The sequence below is a fragment of the Chiloscyllium plagiosum genome, chromosome 32 (genome assembly GCF_004010195.1).
Source record: "Chiloscyllium plagiosum isolate BGI_BamShark_2017 chromosome 32, ASM401019v2, whole genome shotgun sequence".
Classification (NCBI taxonomy): Eukaryota; Metazoa; Chordata; class Chondrichthyes; order Orectolobiformes; family Hemiscylliidae; genus Chiloscyllium; species Chiloscyllium plagiosum.
Window position 1 is genome coordinate 2,276,594 of NC_057741.1, and position 21,258 is coordinate 2,297,851.

The 21,258-nt window shown below is 39.6% G+C and overlaps 1 protein-coding gene across 6 annotated transcripts in view; it reads left to right on the plus strand.

Annotated features, from left to right (window-relative positions):
* The window catches only part of rapgef2b (Rap guanine nucleotide exchange factor 2b), a 386,293-nt gene that overhangs the window by 149,979 nt on the left and 215,056 nt on the right, over positions 1-21,258 (plus strand). For all 6 annotated transcript variants that reach the window (XM_043674010.1, XM_043674011.1, XM_043674017.1 and 3 more), the window contains 2 exons: positions 5,088-5,163; positions 17,736-17,903. In XM_043674010.1, the coding sequence (XP_043529945.1) occupies positions 5,088-5,163; positions 17,736-17,903 (244 nt within the window). The remainder of the gene's footprint in view (positions 1-5,087; positions 5,164-17,735; positions 17,904-21,258) is intronic.

Consider the following 21,258-nt stretch of genomic DNA (forward strand, 5'->3'; position numbering starts at 1 on the left):
AGAAGGGCTCTGCCTGTGAGATCCTTTATGCACGCCCGGACACAGAGCCGCACTGCCGCTGCCCTCGAAGCGGCTGCGGGGGGAACGGGACTGTCACACACCTCCTTCTGGAATGTGCCTATGCAGAAGAAGTCTGGAGAGGAATGCAGTGGTGTTTGTCGAGGTCCGTCCCGAGCAGCGCAGTGACGTGGGACTCTGCTCTACGGTCTGTTCCCCGGGACGCACACCGAGACGAACATCAACTGTGCCTGGAGGATCATCAACTCGGTGAAGGACGCTCTCTGGGTGGTCCGAAACCTGTTGATTTTCCAGCTGAAGGAGTTGACCCCGACTGAGTGTTGCAGACTGGCACATTCCAAGGTCTAGGACTACGTGTTGGGGGACGCGCTGAAGTTTGAGGCAGCTGCCACCAAGGTGCAGTGGGGAAAGACCACTGTGTAACGTCTGTCTGCCTAAGAAGAACAGGGGCCCACGCGGTCTTTTGGGCCCTGCTGATGCCTCAGCTAAATATATGGCCATATGATTGATAAACGTACAGACCTGTATATACAGATGATAAATTCTGATCTCTGTATGCAAATGTTTACATATGTATGGCATGACCAACTGTACAGACTATCAAATTATTTTATGAATAAAGTATATTTTTGAAATAAAAAATACAAATATTACAGTGGACAAGCAGGCAGAAACTAGCCACCAGAACACAACCATCAACTAGCTACAAAAAGACACGACCCACTATTACTAGTATCCTTACATACAGATGAGGAAGGACACCAATTTGATTGGGGCAACACATCCATCCTCGGACAAGCCAAACAGAGACACTCACGAGAGTTCCTAGAAGCATGACTTTCCAACCAGAACTCTTTCAACAAGCACATCGACTTGGACCCCATTTACCACCGTCTGAGAAGAAGAACAGGAAATGACATCATCAACCCAAGGAAACCTAATCACGAATAGAAAGTGAGACATAATATCAATGCTTCACCGGTGGCTCACTGATGTTACCTAGTATGGTGACGAAACGTCTGACGATGAACCTTCCAGCTCACCAAGTAAACTTACATCCATAACCTCAACCTGAGCTACAAATCTTCTCAAAACTCGCTAAATTCTAAACTTATCACATTGAGTTCCTCATTACCACAGATACACCTCCACGTAAGTTTCCTGCAGCAGGCACTGCACTGTGGACAGCTATTTTACTTTGATTATGTTATTGCAATGATGATCCCAAGTTCCCTGGAATAGGATTGAAACTGGTGTGAGAGTCACCTTTCCACCCTGCATAGACAGTGTCCAGTCTTGTTTCACTATCTCTCCTACCCCAATGATGTTACAGTGTTAGGGCCTTAATTTGTACATTTTATATCAATGCTTGGATAACTGGTCCAAATATATGGTTGTTACATTTGCTGGTGATACAAAGATAAGTAGGAAGGTTAGTTGAGGTTCGATGATAAAAGTCTGGTGGTAACCTCAGCCAGTGTGGGAATTAAACCTGTTGAGCAAACTGAACACAATCAGCTGGATTAATTAACAAAAGATTCACTGCTTTTTGGGAATGTGGATTTTGGACCACAATCAAATCAACCATTACTTTGTTGAATAAGAGAGCAGGCTAGTGGAGACAACTTGTTAACTCCAAATTTGTATGTTCGTTTATTAACATGATGTTCAGCCATTGATGGCCATTCTGTCCTGTCTATTAAATGGCCTTCAGCCACAGTCTGATTCCCCCTTAGTCATGTCAGCTCTCCCTTGCTCTCTCCCCTTAACCAATGAAACTTAATACAAAGGCCATTTATGCCATATTGCTACAATGTTAAAAAGTAAGTACTTAACCAAAGTCCAGGGAGAAGTGAATGTTGCCAGGAAAACTAATATAAAAACCAAATACTGTGGATGTTGGAGACTTGAAATAGAAGCAACTTACTGCAGAAACTCAACAGGTCTGGCAGGACATGTGAAGAGAGAACCAAAGTTAAGGCTTCACATCCACTGACTTCTGATTTATTGAACTTAAAGTTAACTCTCTCCCTTAATAGGTGTTGCTAGACTTGTGGGAAACTGGTCTGGTGCCTGAAGCAGTGGTGGTTTTCTCAACTGCGTTAATTAGGAAGGCTGACTTCATTCAGCGAAGTTGTGCTTTTAATGAGATGCTAATGCAAGTAGTTAAGCTTCATGATAACTACTGTTGAGAAGGTCAACCCACCTCGTGAGAGACCTTGATCGTTAAAGTTTACCTTGAAACCTGCTTTTTTCCGACTCTAATAAACTTCACCCACCTGCTATCCTTCTCATCTCCACCGAGAGGGCAGAAAACCTAGTCCCCATTTCGAGTTTCTTCCAAGTACAGAGGAACCTTGATTATCCAAAGTCGATGGGCGGACAGTTTTTCATTCGGGTAATTGATTATTTGGATAATTGATTTGACCTTAAACAAAGGAAGCTGTACTGCACATACTTGCATTAAAAAGCAAGTTTACAGAGTTTTTATTTCATTCAATCGCTAAAATTTGTACAAACTGGATAGAGCTTAAAATTCATGACATTTTCCAAACCAAATCACTTTTGTGTACCTGTATAATAAGTAAAATTCATTGAGGTGGTGGTTGGATATTATTTTCAAAGAAAACATCCAGCGGCTGTTGCTTGGGGTGCTGTGGTCTCTTTTTTTTGTGAGCTATAACATTTGGCACAGATGCATCAACTTAACGGCATTGAATTGTCTTGAGCTTTGTACCACTCCATGAAAAGTTGCAAATGGTCAATAGCTTCATTAATGGGACTGGAGAAGGTGTTGTATGAGATTTTCCTTACCATCCACGGTGTCCGTACTTTCCCGCTGTCCTTCTGTGACTGCGTTGTGACTATCTGATCATCGCCAAGTGTCTCTGTTCCGATGTCCGTTGTCGTAGTTCACCCAAGCATCAATCTCAACCTCTGCAAAATCTCCTAATCCCAGCTGTGAGCGGTTTTTGGTGATGTCAGTGGTTAGCTTTTGATCTGGACAGGTGTCTTCTTCACTGTCACAGTTACCACCATGCAAGCCATTGTACCAATACTCTGTGATTGTCGATGGCTTGATGCTGTCCCAAGATTCAGCAATCATGAACAAAGCTGTGAATGCCTTCATCATTTCCTGTACTCCTTTCTCTGCAATTGTCTTCACCCAGGATGGCACACAACGTTACAGTGATAATATTTTTCATAATGGCGATGATTCCCTGATTGAGTGGATGTAACCTTGAAGTGGTGTTGGGTGGTTAAAAATAAACACTTGATAGCTCTGTATGCTGATTCTAACTGGCTGCCTTTCACAGCGTGTGCCCATGCATTGTCAACAAGCAGAAGGGCATATTTCTCGAGTCCAGTGCTTGTGACCTGACAGCAAGTACAAAATCTTCATGAAACCAAGATGAGAAAAGTGGATATGTCATCCATGCCTTAATTTGTGCTTTGTACTTCACGGAAAACAAGTTCTTGTCTCAGTTCTTGAAGCAACGTGGATTAGTATATCGCTCGATGCAGACAAGCGGTAATTTGAGTGCCGGTGACAATGACACAAGGGAAAATCGTGATGCGGTCCTTCTGCACTTTATGTCCCGACACCTGCTTTTCTGTGCTGGACTCAAGTGTTTTGTCCGGCAGTGCACACCAAAGTAATCCACTTTCATCAGTATTATACAATTGCTCAAGTTCATACTTTGCGATTCATCATTCATGAAGGAGTTTCTGTCTGTAGACTTCCTCGGTGCTGTCACCCATGGACTTCTGCTCTCCAAGAACGCTGAGTTGCCTAATGCCCTGACCATGTTTGAAGTGCTGTAACCAGCCCAATGATATGCTGCGATCAGACTTGCCGGTGTGGAGTCGTTCATGGAAACTGGCAGCTAGTTTCTAGTATCATTGGGCCAGATATGGGAATCCCCTTTTCACGCTGCTGTGAAAACCACAAAAGTACAGTTTGGTAGAGTTGCTTGTCATTTGCTGGTCATGGATTTTATTTTTAAAGCATTTGAAGTGCCACTCGCCAAGCTTGCTTTCCTGATGTCAGACACTATGGCTATTCTAATGTTGTACTCCTGTGCAATCTTTGATGCCTTTTCACCATGAGCCAGAGGCTGTACAATCTCACTTTTTTCTATTTAATTGTCACTGCGATCTGCTTTCTCTTCAGACATGGTAAGTATGTACAACAGACTCAATCAGTTATATCAGATACAAACTTGAAAAAAAGTCGTAGAGGGAATGAAGACTCCACAGATTTTGTCATGCATTTTAAATCCTTCAGTATGTCAGTCATTTTTGTGTTAAAATTCTTTCAACGCTACGACAATTACTGGCTAAGATTGTTGCACCAGTATCGTTAACACCTCTTTGCTGCAACGTTTGCACATCTTCAATGCAGGTATTTCTCAGTTAAACTAAAAACTCAATTGTTGCACCATTGTCAGTTAAAATTATTTTTAACACTGCTACAATTGACTGACTGAGATTGTTGCACCAGTGTCATTAACACCTCTTTGCACAACTTCTTCAGTGCAGATAACACTCATTTACCCGTACTGTAAACAAAAGACTCTATCAAGGTACCATTGTCAGTAACAGCACTTTGTTGCAACGGTTTCACCTTCAGATCCTGTTCGGATAATCCGAGTTTTGAATATTTGGTGATCGGATAATCGAGGTTCCTCTGTATTTTGCTTGGACAATAACCATGGTGAATTGAATCAACTACATTATCTTGGAGGTTGTTCCTAACTACAGGGATGTAAGAGCATATACTGCCAGGCAGGTTCTGTACCAAAATACCTGTGAACTGATAGGATATAAAAACGAGCACTAGTGGTCAGCTTAATTCTTTTAACAAAAAAAAGTTTTAAGTTACAGTTGGATTTTGAATTGACCTGCTTATATAATTTGTTATGTAGATTTAGTATTAGATTTGTATCAGATAATTCTGTTTGAATAGAAATGCTGTATCAAAATATGTGATTGCACAGGTTTTCATATGTATTAGTGCTTTTTTTTCACATTGCTTAAGGACTAACATACTTTTTTTTCCCTTAAAGTTTTGGCAAGCGCTCAGCAGGAAGTTTGAGACGTGGCTGTGAATGTATTGTACTAGAACCTTCAGAAATGATTGTGGTAAGATTCATATTTTAATAGCAAGTACAACTAATAAAATACTGTACTTTGAATAACTGTTCTGAAAAACTCCTTCTGATCGTTCAGTACTCCCCAAATGCATTCTGTTTGAGAGAAGATTGCGACCAGTGATTTTGTTTTATTTTGTTTGGATTTTACTCTTTATTTGGCATTAATTTTAATTTTTTAAAAAACAATTTTACTCTCTGGTATCATATTTTTAATCAAATTTTAAATTGGGTGTATTTTTAAGTGATCTTCATGTTATGGTATACAGGGATTGGATGTGCATTTGTACTTTAAATTCACTGCACAATTTATTTATCATGGTGACTGGTGTGTTTACACAAAAACTCCTCTCTGGCCAATATTTTGTATCTCCTTGTCATCAACATCAATTGCATGCTTTTATCAATTCCATTGCATGGAATGCACTGCTCATTGGTCTTCCTGAATATTCCCTGATAAGTGGTATAACGAAGTCTTGCAGAGAAAACCTTAGAATAGAAAGATGTTTTAAAAGCACTGTGGATTTCTTTTCATCAACCTGTCACCCCTCCAGTGAACCTGCACTTTCTGGCCATGAAATGGGGGCATTATCACTGTCCTAAAACTACTAAATATGCTGAGGATATTCACTGTATTCTAAAGTTATAGAAAGTATCTATTACCTGAGGAGTTATAATGTATAATCAAGAATGTATTTAAATCAGTTGAAATTTCAATTTTTCCCTAAAGAATTAGAAGTTTGGGCATTTACTTTGCATTCCTCCTTTAAAAAGCATCTGTTTAATCAGTTTTGTTACATATCTTTTGGATGGCTTAGAGTGGTGCTGGAAAAGCACAGCAGGTCAGGCAGCATCCGAGGAGCAGGAAAATCGACGTTTCGGGCAAAAGCCCTTGATCAGGAATGAGGCAGGGACCCTCTGGGGTGGAGAGATAAATGGGAGGGGGGTGGGGCTAGGGAGAAGGTAGCCAAGAGTACAATGGGTGGATGGAGGTGGGGATGAAGGTGATAGGTCGGAGAGGAGGGTGAAACTAATTTAAAGATTTTATGGTGTAAATATTTTTGCAAGTTCACTTTTGTTCAGTCGTGATCTCTTAAATGCATGCCAAAATCCATTGTTTAAGTTACAATTTTGTACAGTTCTGTACTTGTGAACATAATCAATGAAGTATCCCAAATGTAATTGTTGTTTGGCATTAAAACCAAGTAAATCTGAAGCCCTTCAAATGTTTTGTCATAACTTTACTTAAAAAGAGTGCAAGATACAATATTTTTAAAAATTAATTGCGTTAGTAAGGAGAATATTTTTGTAAAACTTTGCACTTCAAAGCATTGGCATTTAATTTGGTTATGATGATTAAGTTAATTATCATTACTATGATTAATGATTAAAATAGTTGTATCCTTTTATTTCATTGAGTTTCAGAAGGATTTCATGGTAATTACCCAAAACATTCAAGGTTAGGAAAGACGATCATTATTCAAGGAAATAGCCAATGAAAGTTTTTAGTTCTTTTCAGTAATAAACATTGTATCTCAGATATTTGGTAATGAAAATTACAAATTAATTCAATTTTTCTAATTTAAAATGTTTAACTTTTTGAGGAAAAAAAACCACTGCATCTGAAATTGTATAAGTATGATATTCAACATTTACTGACCCTTTGTAAACTTACTCTAATAGCTGGTGCAGTGCATCCCTTCAATATCCTTGATAAAGAACTGCTTACTTTGGAAGATGTTTCATGCATGTTTATTTATGCAAATGAAGGAAATGGCAAAGAGTAGGCAAAAGTTGTTCACGTTTGAATTTATTGAAAAACACTTAGCTAGCTATATCTATGCAAATCTATTACAAATATTTTAAATTTTTTTAATAACACATATGAATGTTAACAGTTTTGCTCAGCAAGTGTGCCAAGGTCAGAGCATTGCAGTTTTAAAGTAAGAAAGGGCAAAATACGTATGATTGGTTGAAATGAGATTGGGAGTCGCTCCAGTTACTGGAACTATACATCACAAAAAGTAAAGTGATTGTTGCGTTGGAGGCCAATCTTCACAGCTCAAGATCATTTCTAACAAAAGTGAGGTTAGTTTTTTGTGAAACTATTATTGAAAGTTACAAATCGAATTACAGATTAACCTCAATTATCTGAATATCAATTATCTGAATATCAATTATCCGAATTTCGGATTATTGAAGAAGATTTCAAGGTCCCGATAGAAACATTACGTCAAAGAGGTGTTTCCGACACTGATTGCGTCTTTTGTTTACGGTGGTTAAGAAAGAACTCTGCTTACTGAAATGCTGTCGAGAACAGTCTTAGACATCGATGGGAGCTGAGACACTGTCTCCAAATGACTGACTGACCACCCCTCTCTCCCAACACTTTCCCCGGAGTTCTACACAGGGCTGTACCCTAAACCCTCACTTTCCCAGATAATCTCTCCAACATTTGTCCTGTACCTTGTCAGAAAGGTAGGGAGCGGACCGTGGGTGGTGAGAGCGGATGGAGGGTCGGGGGCCCGCGTGCTGTGTGCTGCTGCCTAGTCTCCTGAACGGGGAACAGACTTGGCTAGTGCTTGCTGTGACGATCCCATTGAACTGATTTGGGAGAGAGGAGAGACTTCAGCTGTGCTACAGGTCCCTCACACACTTGTGTGTGTCTGCTCAGAAACAAATCCTGAGACAGAGAGAGAGGGAGCAAAACAGGCAGAGCAAAAAAAAAGGAAACTTCAGAAAACTGAGTCCCAGAGGAGAGGCATTAAATCAATTAACCGAATAATCAGTTATCCAAACGAAATAGTACCTGCCCATATCATGCGGATAATCGAGGTTCGTCTGTATTACCTAAAATATAGACACAAAGTTTAGATAAATTAAGAAAAGATAATTAGAAGGATGGAAGTAAAATCAGTCTGTTATTATTGCAGGTCTATTCATTGCTTGAAGATCCTGTTTCTGACGTGGAGTTAAAAATTTGAAATCAGAATTCAGTAGCTATGATGGCTTCTTCAGTTAAGTGTTTGACCGTTGCTTCCAAAGGTGGAATGAGCAGAAATTGTTCTGAGAGGGAGTAAAAATTTCTTTATTTAGCTTTCCCACAACGCAGTTTGTAACTCTGTTGCCTGGTACAGTGCAACAACCCTTGGCTGGCTAAACTATTTGTCGTCTTGTTGGGAGTCCACTCTTTCTGATGGTTTGCCTGAGGTCTTTTCAGAGGTAACTTGATGTTTTATGCAGATGAAACTTGAGGCTGCTATGTTAACTTTGAATGGTTGTTTCACAAAGCATTATCCATTCTGCCTGCATTTTCTGTGGGTGTCCTTCCTGCCCTGTTTTTCTCACGAACTTTTTCTCAAAAGCTTTAACTCTCAAAATTTGAAATATCTCCCTTGATGATTGATGCTGCGATAACACACCAGTTTACTTTATAATTGACAGTAAATTAATTAGTCATGTAACGTTTGGAAGTCACCTCATAATGTGGCTGTGTTTCTTTTTTTAAAGCAATGTAGATTAATCTCCTTTACAAATATATATGATCATTATACAGTCGAGACATGAGTTTCCATTGTATTTTCAGATACAGATTATAAGAAGTGAACTTCCTCCTCATCTCTTTCCTAGGCATTTTGCAGATTATTTTAAATCTGCAACCTCTAGTTATTGAACCTCTCACCAGTGGGATTATTGTTTAATCTATGAAAATTTATCACTTTAAATACCTCTATTAGGTTATCTTTTAGTCTGTTTGATGCCAAGTTTATAAATAACCCATTGCACCAAAACACTCTAAAGGTTCTCTCCATTGAGATAAGTTGCTTTTCTGTTCCTCTGACCAAAATAGATAACTTCCCACTTACCCGTGTTAAACTTCACCTGCCAAATTTTGGCCCATTCACCTAACCTATCCATGTCTGTTAGAAAATTTTGTATTTCTTCTATGTAACTTACTTTTCCACCTATTTTAGTGTCATCTGCAAATTTGGATTCAAGTTGTTAATATAGTTAGGGCCCAATGACTGGACCTTGTGGCACTCCACTAGTTATGTCTTGCCGACAAAACAAGGACGCATTTATCACGACTCTCTGCTTTCAGTTGGTTAGCCAATCCTCTATCTCTAAGCTAGTAAATTACCCCTAACCCCATGTGGTCATAAATATTAATGTTTTGTGCAGTTCCTAAACAAAGTCCCTTTGATGGTTCAGTGCTGCCTCACAGCATCAGGGACCCGGGTTCGATTCCAACCTCTGGCCACTGTCTGTGTGGAGTTTGAACATTCACCCCGTGTCTGCGTGGGATTCCTCTGGGTGCTTCGGTTTCTCCTGTCAGTTCAAAATTGTGCATTTGGGTGAAATGGCCATGCTAAATTGCCCATAGTGTTCAGGGATGTGTAGGTTAGGTGTATTAGTCGGGGGAACTGTCAAGGTTAGATTAGATTAGATTAGATTAGATTACAGTGTGGAAACAGGCCCTTCGGCCCAACAAGTCCACACCGACCCGCCGAAGCGAAACCCACCCATACCCCTACATTTACCCCTTACCTAGCACTACGGGCAATTTAGTATGGCCAATTCACCTGGCCCTGCACATCTTTGTGATGTGGGAGGAAACCGGAGCACCCGGAGGAAACCCACGCAGACACGGGGAGAACGTGCAAACTCCACACAGTCAGTCGCCTGAGGCGGGAATTGAACCCGGGTCTCTGGCGCTGTGAGGCAGCAGTGCTAACCACTGTGCCACCGTGCCGCCCACTCTAAATTTCATCCAGTTCTTGTGTCACCATACTTTCCTCACTCTCAGTCACACCTTCCACTGTCAAGTAATAGGGTAGGGAAATGGGTCTGGGTGGGATACTATTGAGGGTCGATATGGACTTGTTGGGCCAAAATGACCTGTTTCCACACTGCAGGGATTCTGTGAAATGGCTTCTGGAAGTCCAGATATGCTACATCTACAGGATCCCCATTATCCACCTTATTTGTTACATCTTCGAAGAACTTGAAACAAATTGGTCAAACGTTCATAAAACTGTTTTGACTCTACCAGATTGCATTTTGCCTTTTCAATTACCTATTATTACTTCCTTAATAATGGATTCTAACATGTTAAACTAACTGGTTTATGGTTTCCTGCTTTCTGCCTCCTTTCCTTTTTGAATAAGAATGCATATTAACATTTTTACAATCAATTGGAACCTTTCTTGCATCCAGGGAATTTTGGAATATTACAAGCAATGGATCCACTATCTCTGTTGTCATTTCCTTTAAGACCATAGGATGTAGGCCAGCTGGTGCTGCGTACTTGTCTGCTTGGCTTGTGTTGATGATCATTCTAAGCTCCTCCATTTCTCCATTACTATTAGGTGGTACTCCTGTCCTCCATTGTGAAAACTGAAGCAAAATACTGATCTAGTGGCTCTTCCATTCCTGTGAACCATATTATTAATTACCCAGTCACATTCCCTAGTGGTAGCTCAGTGGTTAACATTGCTGCCTCTCAATACCAGGGATCTGGGTTCAATTACGACTGTCTGTGTGGAGTTTGCACATTATCCCCGTGTCTGCGTGGGTTTCTGCCGGGTGCTCTGGTTTCGTCCTATCGTCCAAAAATGTGCAAGTTAGGTGGATTGGCCATGCTAAATTGTCCCATGCTGTTCAGGGTTGTGCAAGCTAGGTGGTTTAGCTGTGGTAAATGCGGGGTTACAGGGATGGAGGATGGAAAAGGGTGGTAAGTGGGTAGTGGGATAATCTTTGGAGAGTTGGTGCAGATTCGATGGGCCGAACAGACTCTATCTGCACTGTAGGGATTCTATGATCCTCAAGTGACCAACAGTCATTTGAGCTACTGTTTTCCCTTTTGTATACTAATGGAAACTTTTGCTGTCCATTTTTATATTCTGTGCTAGTTTTTTTTCAGATTTTATCGTTGCTCTATTCATTGCTGTTTTAGTAATGCCTTGTTGATCTTTCATAATCTTTCAGCCTGTCACTTGACTTTGCAATATGGAATGCCTTAATTTTGTCATTATATTATCTTTAATTTCTTTCTTAGCCATGGATGTTGTCTCCCTCTTTTACAATCTTCCTTTCTGGAATATATTTTAGTTGGGAGCGATGAGTCTCTCTTAAACATCTGCCACTGCTCATAATTGTCCTACCTTTAGTCTTCCTGGCTAGTCCACTTGAACCAATTCTGTCCTTATACCTATATAAATACCATTGTCTAACTCCAAAGCACTAATGTGGGACTCCAGTTTCTCGCCCTCCAACAAATTTGAAATTCTACCATGCGCTTCCCTAGAGAATTGTTTAGTATGCGATCAATAATTAATCCCACTTCATTACACTATACTAAATCCAGAATAAGGTAAAAACAATGACTGCAGATGCTGGAAACCAGATTCTGGATCAGTGGTGCTGGAAGAGCACAGCAATTCAGGCAGCATCCGAGGACAGGCAAAATCGACGTTTCGGGCAAAAGCCCTTCATCAGGAATCGCTTTTGCCCGAAACGTCGATTTTGCCTGTCCTCGGATGCTGCCTGAATTGCTGTGCTCTTCCAGCACCACTGATCCAGAATAAATCCAGAATAGCCTGCTTCTGGTTGGTTCCAAAACATATTGCTCCAAGAAACAATCTCTAATATATTCCGTCAACTTTCCCTCAAGCTTGATTAATGAATTTGATTAATCCAGCCTATATGCATATCAAAATCACTCATGGTTATTTCTCTACCTTTCTTACGAGTCCTAGTATTTCCTAGTTTATACTGCATGACTGCTGGTTGATTACTTACACCCGGGGGTTCTTTCCCTTGCTATTTCTTATTTCTGCTGAGATTTATTGTATATAATTTCTCGCTAAATACAGATTCAGTCCTTTACTAACAAAGCTACGTCACTTCATTTTCCTTCCTGCTTATCCCCGTGAGGCACAGAGTGTCCTAGGATATTCCATTCCTAAACTTGGTGTTCTTGTAACCATGTCTTAGTAATCACTGCAAAATCATACCTATTTGTCTTCATTTGCATTGTTAACTCAATAATTTTATTCAGAGTGCATTGTGATATAAAGCCTTTAAGTTTGTTCTATTATCAATTTTCTCATCTCTTATATGATTCATGGTGCAAGATGATTGTCATATGTTCTTTCCCTCCCTTTCATTTTCTGGTAACAATCAGACTCATCACTAGCCTGCACTTCTGCCTCTCCTTTAACTTTGATTTTTATAATTTTCCATGCAGCATGATGAGTAAGTTTGCAGATGATGCCAAAATAGGTGGTCTAGTGGGCATTGAAGATGATTATCTCAGAGTACAACAGGACCTTGATCAGATGGGCCAATGGACTGAGGAGTGGCAGATGGAGTTTAATATAGATAAATGTGAGGTGCTGCATTTTGTTCAGGCAAAGCAGGGTAAGACTTATACACTTAATTGTAAAGTCCTGATGGGGATGTTGCTGAACAAAGTGACCTAGGGGTGCAGATGCATATTTCCTTGCAAGTAGGTAGACAGGGTGGTGAAGAAGGTGTTGGCACGCTTGCCTTTGTTGGACGGAACATTGAGTTGAGATGTCATGTTGTGGCTGTACAGGACATTGGTGAGGTCACTTTTAGAATATGTGTACAATTCTGGTCACCCTTCTATAGGAAAGATGTTAAACTTAAAAGGATATAGAAAAGATTTACAAGGATATTGCCAGGATTGGAGGATTTACGTTAAAGGGAGAGGAGGAATAGGGTAGGGCTTTTTTCCCTGGAGTGTCAGAGGGGTGACCTTATAAAGATTTGTAAAATCATGAGAGGCATATATAGCGTGAATAGCCAAGGTCTTTTTCTTAGGGTGGGGGAGTCCAAAACTAGAGGTGAGAATGGAAAGATTTGAAAAGGATCTGAGGGGTAAGATTTTCATGTGGTGTGTGTTTGGAATGAGTTGCCAGTGGAACTGGTGGAGGCAGTAAAATTACAGTGTTTAAAAGGCATGTGGAGGGTTGAAAGTGATGTGGACCAAATGCTGGAAAATGGGACAAGATGAGATTGGGATATCTGGTTGACATGGATGAGTTGGACTGAAGGGTCTGTTTCCATGTTGAATGACTCTATTCCCACCACCACCCATCACACAGACACAACAGTCAACTGTTTGGTTTAAAATCCCATCTACACCTACAGCCCTAGATATGCAATTCTCCAGGACTCTGGTTCCAGTACGAGTCAGGTGGAGCCCGAGCAATCAGAACAGCTTTTTCCTTATCCAGTACTGGTGACAAAGGCCCATGAATTTGAACCCATTTCTCTCATGCCATTCTTTCAGCCATGCAGTTACCTCTCTAATCATATGTGCCAATTAGCCTGTGGCTTAGGCAGTAATATGTAATGTTTTGGTTTTCAATTTAGCCTCTGTCTGCTAATATTCCTTCAGCAGAACCTCTTTCCTCTATTTACTTGTATCACTGGTACCTATGTGGATTTCGACAACTGGACCTTTCCCTCCCATTCCAAGATCCACTGCAGCCCAGATGAGAAAACCTGAACCTTGGCACCAGGCAGGCCATACAGCATTTGGGACTCTTGATTCTGGCTGCAAAGAGCAGGATCAATTTCTTTGACTATATTATCCCCAATTACAACAATATTTCTGTTTACCCCCAGTCTTGAATGACTCCCTGTACAATGACGCTATGATCAGTTTGTTCATTCTCTCCACAGACCCCATTCTCAGCTACACAAAGAGAACGAATCTCAAACCTGTTGGACAAGGATAAGGGCTGAGGCTCCAACAGCACCACCTTCAGGATCTCTCTACCATACTCAGTCATATTTACACCGTTCTATCCCTGACCACTAACTGAATTTGAGATAGTTAATATAATGGTGCAGCTGCCGCCTGATGCACAGCATCTAGGTAACTCTTTTGTGTCTCCCTGATGTATCACAGTATTCAGAGCTCAGACTCGAACTCATCAACTCTGAGCCAGAGTTCCTCAAGTATCTAATACTTCCGACATATTCGCTATAAGGTCCTCCAGTTCCCACATCAGGCACCTGCCTGGCCCTGCATCTATTTTATTTACTTAGTTCTTAATTTTTAAAAAATTTGCTTTTAATGTATAAAGCATTTTTTTTCTGGTTCCTGTTTAATTTGAAAACAATTTATAATCAAGATAGCAGCTACATTCAACCAATTAACTTATGATTTTCCAGTGATGCCACTCTTTGTTTTTTTGTGCTGGGCCTCAGCTGGTAAAGTCTTTTTGGGCAAGATAAATTATTAAGCAAAAAACAAAGCAAAAAAACACCTCTTCCACTCTACAGTGAATTGCCACGGAGCTCCAAAATCCCAGAAAGATCACTCACTTGGACTGTACATCACTCAACATGTGTTCTCTCCCAATTGCTTGTGCACAGCTTTCAATAAAAGCAAATGATATACAGGGTGTTGTAGATCCAAAGAAGATCAGACTTCAGGCTATGCTTGATGGTTCCTTTGGATTCGGCGTCAAGATGATTTAAGTATGCTGATGGATGATTAATCTTTCCTTGCAGCAGCTGCTGGGTTGATTCTTGGAAGAGCTGCAATAGCATAGGGATAGTTAGATGCCAGGCAGGGCTCTGGTTTGTCATATGGATAGAGAGAGTGCCGTACTCAGGATCTTGCTTCTTTGGCATCTTTTCTCTAAGCCACGGAACAGGAGCAGATGTTTCTTAAATGCAGAAGTGTTATTCACCTTACCACAGAATATTTTTCATTACCTGACCAAGCACCTGAACATGGTCATACATAGTTGATTCGAGGTTCATGACATAATGGGATTATGGCTAGATGAGTTTCTTTCTCAGCCAGAGCCTACTGTCTTGAGTGATTACATCTGAAACATACCTCAATACGTCGACTGCACAGATGATTGTCTGGATACCTTGCGAATAAGTCAGGCGGTGACACATTTACACTGCTTCAAGGTGATTGCCTTTGTCTCTGAGATTTCTTAAGACAGGCTTACTTCAGTTTTTATGGTTTTTTTCAATTTGTGAATTACAGCCATCTTAGAAACTGTTGTTTTAAGTTACTGGAATACTATCTCAGTCTTTAAAGCTGATGTGTTTGACAAATAAATATATAGATGTTCCTTCTCTATTAGCATGACAAGATCCAAGACCTCCTTTCTTAACAGCACTGTGGTTATGTCTACACCACACAGTCTGCAGCGGTTCAAGAAGTGGCCAACTGTCACCACCACCTTTAGAGAAATTAGCAATGGGTGAGAAGTGAACAGTGTCAATGAAACCCACATTCTGGAACTGAATTTAAGAAAACGCTGCTTGGTAAATCTAGCCTAAAGTATTTCATTGTTTAGATGTGGACAAATCGGACATTATTCCTTTCAAATGTTAGCTATCTGATTGTTCACGTTAAATTTGTGATTAAATGAGTCATGAGCCAGCAACAAAGATAAAATGAACCATTCAGATTTTAAACTGATTTCTTCAAGCTGTTTTTCAATACTTTTTTTTCTTCACTGAAGTCTATATTTATTGTTAAACAAACACTTTGGAAAGCCATTTGTCGTTTTGAAAAGTTCAGAAATTTAAGCCTGAAATTGATAATTCCATGTTAGAAATACCAGGAAGAAAAATCTTTCATTGTGTAAGGATATCGTGAAACTTGAAAGGGTTCAGAAAAGATTTACAAGGATATTGCCAGGGTGAGAGGATTTCAGCTAAAGGGAGTGCCTGAATAGGCTAGTGCTGTTTTCCTTGGAGTGTCGGAGGCTGAGGGGTGGCCTCATAGAAGTTTATAAAATCATGAGGGGCATTGATAGGGTAAATAGACAAGGTCTTTTCCCTGTGTGGGGGAGTCAAGAACTAGAGGGTTTAGGATGAGAGGGGAAAAAATTAAAAGGAACCTAAGGGCCAATGTTTTCAAGCAGAGGGTGGTGGGTGTATGGAATGAGCTGCCAGAGGAAGTGGTGGAGGCTGGTATAATTACAGCACTTAATAGGCATCTGGATGGGAATAAGAATAGGAAGGGTTTGGAGAGATATGGGCCAAGTGCTGGCAAGTGGGACTAGATTAATTTAGGATATCTGGTCGGCATGGATGAGTTGGACTGAAGGGTTTGTTTCTATGCTGTACATCTCTATGGCTGTATGACCAGACTCTGGGACCTTTGGTTCAGTTGAAGTCTAGTTACAGCACCTGTTGGTAGTTTTGTGAATATTGTTAAAATATTAGCCTGAGAGATTTGTATCCTTTTATACCCTATGTTATCAGAATTTGGAGGGCTGATCGGAAATGTGGTGATGGAGTTTTGAACTGCTGGCTAATATGCCAGTTTGCTGGTCCCATTTTATGCCTCAACAATTTTTTTGGAAAGGCTGGCTTGGTTGGAATTACTACCAGCCTGCAAGCTGCATGTCGTCAACTGATGTAATTGAAAGACCTTGGATTCCTATTTTGTGCCAAATCTAACAGTTGGAGAGCAAACCTCACATGGCCAGAGTATAACTGGAAGATTGCCTTCATTAACAGAGGGGTGTTTCAGGTGTGTGTGGTAGTGGACATATTTCATTCTGCTGGGCTAGCCACTAAGTTTAATGACTGCATATTGATCATGTATCAGTCGAGAGCTGCAGTTTCTAGCTGTTCAGTGGAAAGGATACCCTTCCACAAACCCTGTTCGGCAGCAGATTTTCTGGAAAATCTGGGCCATTGTGTTTCATGTCCTGAACATTACCCATGTTTTAGGTAACGCAAATAAGTATTGTTTATAATTTAGTCACGGAAACTTCGGTATCCAAGACCTTCAAATAGAAGTTTAGTGCTTTTAAGGATTTTATTCTGTGGTACTTTTTATTTCGCTGGTTTCAGATTTGTAAAGAATTTACTTATGCACCTATGATTAATGAATAACTTCAACACTAAGATCTGTTAGTATTGCCAGTGGAAGGTGTATCCATGTTAGTGCATGCGTTCATTTCAAAATGATATGTCATTTGCTGGTTTCGATGACTTATGCAAGCAAAACGTTTGAAATGGCAGTTTTAGAACAGCATAAAATAAATAGTTAACTTTACGTAATCGCAAGTGCTGGTTACTGTTGTAATTAATTCATTTGATCGTTTTAATCACTTCTAAATTTGATATAAATGCCTTAATCAGATCTAGTAATGCCCTGGAGTTTTAATTGTAATTGAATTTCTATTATGTTTCTTCATGCATTTAGCTATTATTGAACTTGTGTGAGGTGGATAATTTTAGTTGGTATTCTATATTTAACAAATGTTTATTGTATAAATTCTCTGATTTGTACTTCAGACAAATAGTTGAAATCTTGATGGCAATAGAATGTTTTCTCTAAGTGCTCTCAATTTTAGGCTGGAGGAATTTTTGGCATGCATCCTCAAAATGAAATATAAAGGGTTGTGGAAGGAATGTTGTTCTTCCACTTAATTGCCAGAACACATACTACATTATGCAGTAGTGTGGAAGATTATATGGCTGAGGAGAAAACTAGAATGTGTAGAGTCAGTATTAAAGTAGCTTCTTGATTGTTTGAAGGTGGACTACATGGATGAAAATGAGGAATATTTTCAGCGACAAGCTTCTCATAGACAGTCTCGCAGGCGATTCAAAAAGATTAACCAGAAAGGGGAACGACAAACAATCATTGATACAGTGGATCCTTATCCAGTGGGAAAGCCACCATTACCAAGAGGATATCACACAGTAAGTCTTTGGCAAACCTTATTCTTTAGAGTTTTGTTTTCTTCAATGAATTGTCAACATACACTGTTATAATGGAGTGTTTAAAAACTGATTGAAAACAAACTTCTGCTAATTGTCGTATTTCTGACACAGTTGCTTAGTATATTACCCTTTCATCTTTGTTGCCTATGTATAAATTCAAGCCAGTTTGATAGTACAAAGGTCATAACTTTGACTATTAGACAAAGGAGTTAGGGTAACTGCTGACCGGAAATGCCCTGTATGAAAGTGCTTGTCTAATTCAGATGACATATAAATAATAAAAAGCTAGTCGAAGGAGCCTGGCTGACTTTGGTGGCGGGGGCATAGCTGGAATAATGAATGAATACTTTGCATCTGTCTTTATAAAGGAAGAAGGTTACACCTAGATTATGGAAGGCAAGGATATTTAGCCACATGAGGGTTTAAAATTGTTAAGAGGGAAATATTGTTAAGCAGTCTGTATTTGAATTAGACAAGGCACCAGGACCCAATGAGATGTATCAAAGATACTGAGGGAAATGAGAATGTAAACTGCAGAGGCCCTGACAATTTTTCAGTCTTTCTTAAACTTGGGAGAGGTGGCAAAGGACTGTGGAATAACCAATGTTGTTCCATTCTTTGAAAAAGGTGTAAGGCAAAGGTTAATGAAGAACAGCCAGCAGGGATTTCTTGGGGGTTGAGGGTGGAGTGGAAGTATCATATTGAAGTAACTTGTTGGAGTTTCCTGAGGAGATAACACATAGTGTCGATGTAATTTTGTTGATGTGGTGTACTTGGCCTTCCAGAAAGTGCCCACATCAGATTTGTGAGCAATATTAGAGCTCATGAGATAAAAGGGACATTAACAATCCAGGTACAAAATTGACTGAGTGATAGGAAACAGGAATGATTAATGGATTTTTTTGGGGGTGCTGGAGGAATTCGTAGCAGAATTCCCCAGTAGTCAGTGTTGAGATTCTTGCTTTTCCTGATATCACAGAAGTGTCACAATACAGAAGGAAGCTGTTTGGCCCACTACTTGCACTGGCTTGTTTGTCCAAGTAATCATTCAATGCCCTCGAGTGCCTCAATTGAATAGTACATATCAAAGGTTATGGTTAGTTTATGGGGCACAGTTTCAAAGTTTGTGGCTGATGTGAAACTTAATAAGTGATGTAAACTATCGAGAGTACAGTTTAGAATTTCAGTAGGGTGGTTTGGTAGACTTGTGGCAGATAAAGTTCAGTGCAGAGAGTTGTGAGGTGATGATTTTGGGAGGAGGAACATAGATGAAGAATATAAAATAAAGAGTACAATTCTGAAGAGGTTACAGGAGCAGGGAACTTGTGTATATATGTGCTTAAGTCATTAGAGGTGGCAGGACAAATTGAGAGAATAATTAAAGTCAGCATTCAGTGTCCAAGCCTTTATTAATAGAGATGTAGAGTACAAGAGCAAAAAGGTTATGATTAACTTGTATAATCCAATAGTTCAGCCTCAGTTGGAATGTTGCATTCAGTTCTGGGTGATACACTTGGGGAAAGATATGAAAGCCTTGGTGACAGTGCCGAAGAGGTTGATGAAAATGGTTTCAGCAATGAGAATTTTAATTATGAGAATAAATTGGACAAGTTAAGTCTGTTTTCCTTGAAGGAAAGGCTGAGAGAAGAGCTGCTAGAGACATTTGAAGTGATGAGTAGTCAGAACAGGGTAGTTTGAGAAAAAATGCTACCAGTTGCTGAAAAGGTCATCAGGACACAGATTTAAATCAATTTGTAGAAGAAGCAAAAGTGAAATGAGAAAAGCTTTTTTACATAATGAGTGGTTATTGTCTGGAGATGAAAATGTGTTGCTGGAAAAGCGCAGCAGGTCTGGAGCATAGTTTGTGTTGGATGTATGTTCACCTGAGGCATTCAAAAGGGAATTAAATTATTATCGGAAAGGAAAGACTGCACTAGGTTATAAGAAGAAGGTGGGTTACTGACACGGAGTGATCTGCTGTTTTTGAGAGGTGACGCAGACATGGTGGACCAAATGGAATCTTTCTGCATTGTACCAAGACCATGCCAAATCATCTGTTTGCTACATCACACAATTATGATTGAGAAAATTGTCTGAAGGGAAACTACGAATTGCATTGAATGAACTTCACTCAATAAAGAACGGTGGTTTCAAACTGAAATTAGAGTTTAAGTCATTCAGTTTTTCTGATTTAGTTAAAATTGTGTTTCTTTAACCACTAAGCAACATTGGTACTTTTAAAATATCACTTGTTGAAATCCTGCTCATTTCTTTTTAGTTTTAAATTGTGGCAGTGCTTCTGTGGATTGTGGAAAGAGTAATGATGTATGTTGGAAACCTACAATTATGTTTCTAAAATCTGTACCCTATGGTTTAGTATCTGGATCTTTGAAACTGGCACAAAGATAAAGGAGACAACGTTAGAAATGCAACAAACAATTATCTTAATGTTGGTATACTTTATGCTGCAAAAGTACTAAATGTGGAAGTATTTAAATGTTATCCCTAATCAGATCACATTTGTTTATTCCAGTAAAAAGTTTGATTGGTCAAGAGTCTGGTTTGTTAAAGCAAAAATGAGCAAAGTGTAACGGTGAAGTTACAAATGTTGTCATGTGCTTGCCTAATCTATTTAAGTTTGAATATTTGGCTACTCTTCTGATTAGATCACTTACTTAACCCATGTGGCATGGCACACAGTATTATTTGATCTGATACAGATATATATGTTCATGATGTCCATAAGGTTGATTATATAAATATAAGATCTTTAGAGGTCTTGATAGGGTAGATGTAGTGAATTAAGAACTGTGGTTGGGTTGGACGGGTCATTGTTTAAGATTTGAGGGCTTCCCGATTTCAGCAGAATGTTTTTTCTGGGGGTCATGAATCTTTGGAACTGTCTTCCTCAGCTGGTGGTCAAAACAGAGGCCTTGAGAATCTTTAAGACATTAGAGGTGGACATTAAAGGAGATGATGAAGGGTTGTCAAGAGTGACATGAATGTGAATCTTAGGTTACGGTCAGGTCAGTTATCCTATTGAATAATGGAGCAGGCTTGAGGTGCTCAATGGCTTGTGCCTCCTTGTTTGTATGTTAATATTATTATCTTTTGCAGCAAAAGAACATCTTTGAAATAACATAATGGCTTTTTGCACATGTGCTAACTTCCCATATTCCGATACACATATTCCTTCCTTCATCTTAGTTTAATTATAAATGAAAACTTCTTGGGGAAAGGTCAGGTTAATGATGATCTTTGATCCATAGAAAAGATATATTATGACAATCCAGATAGTCTAACTAACTGAATGTCATGATTCGGAGATGCCGGT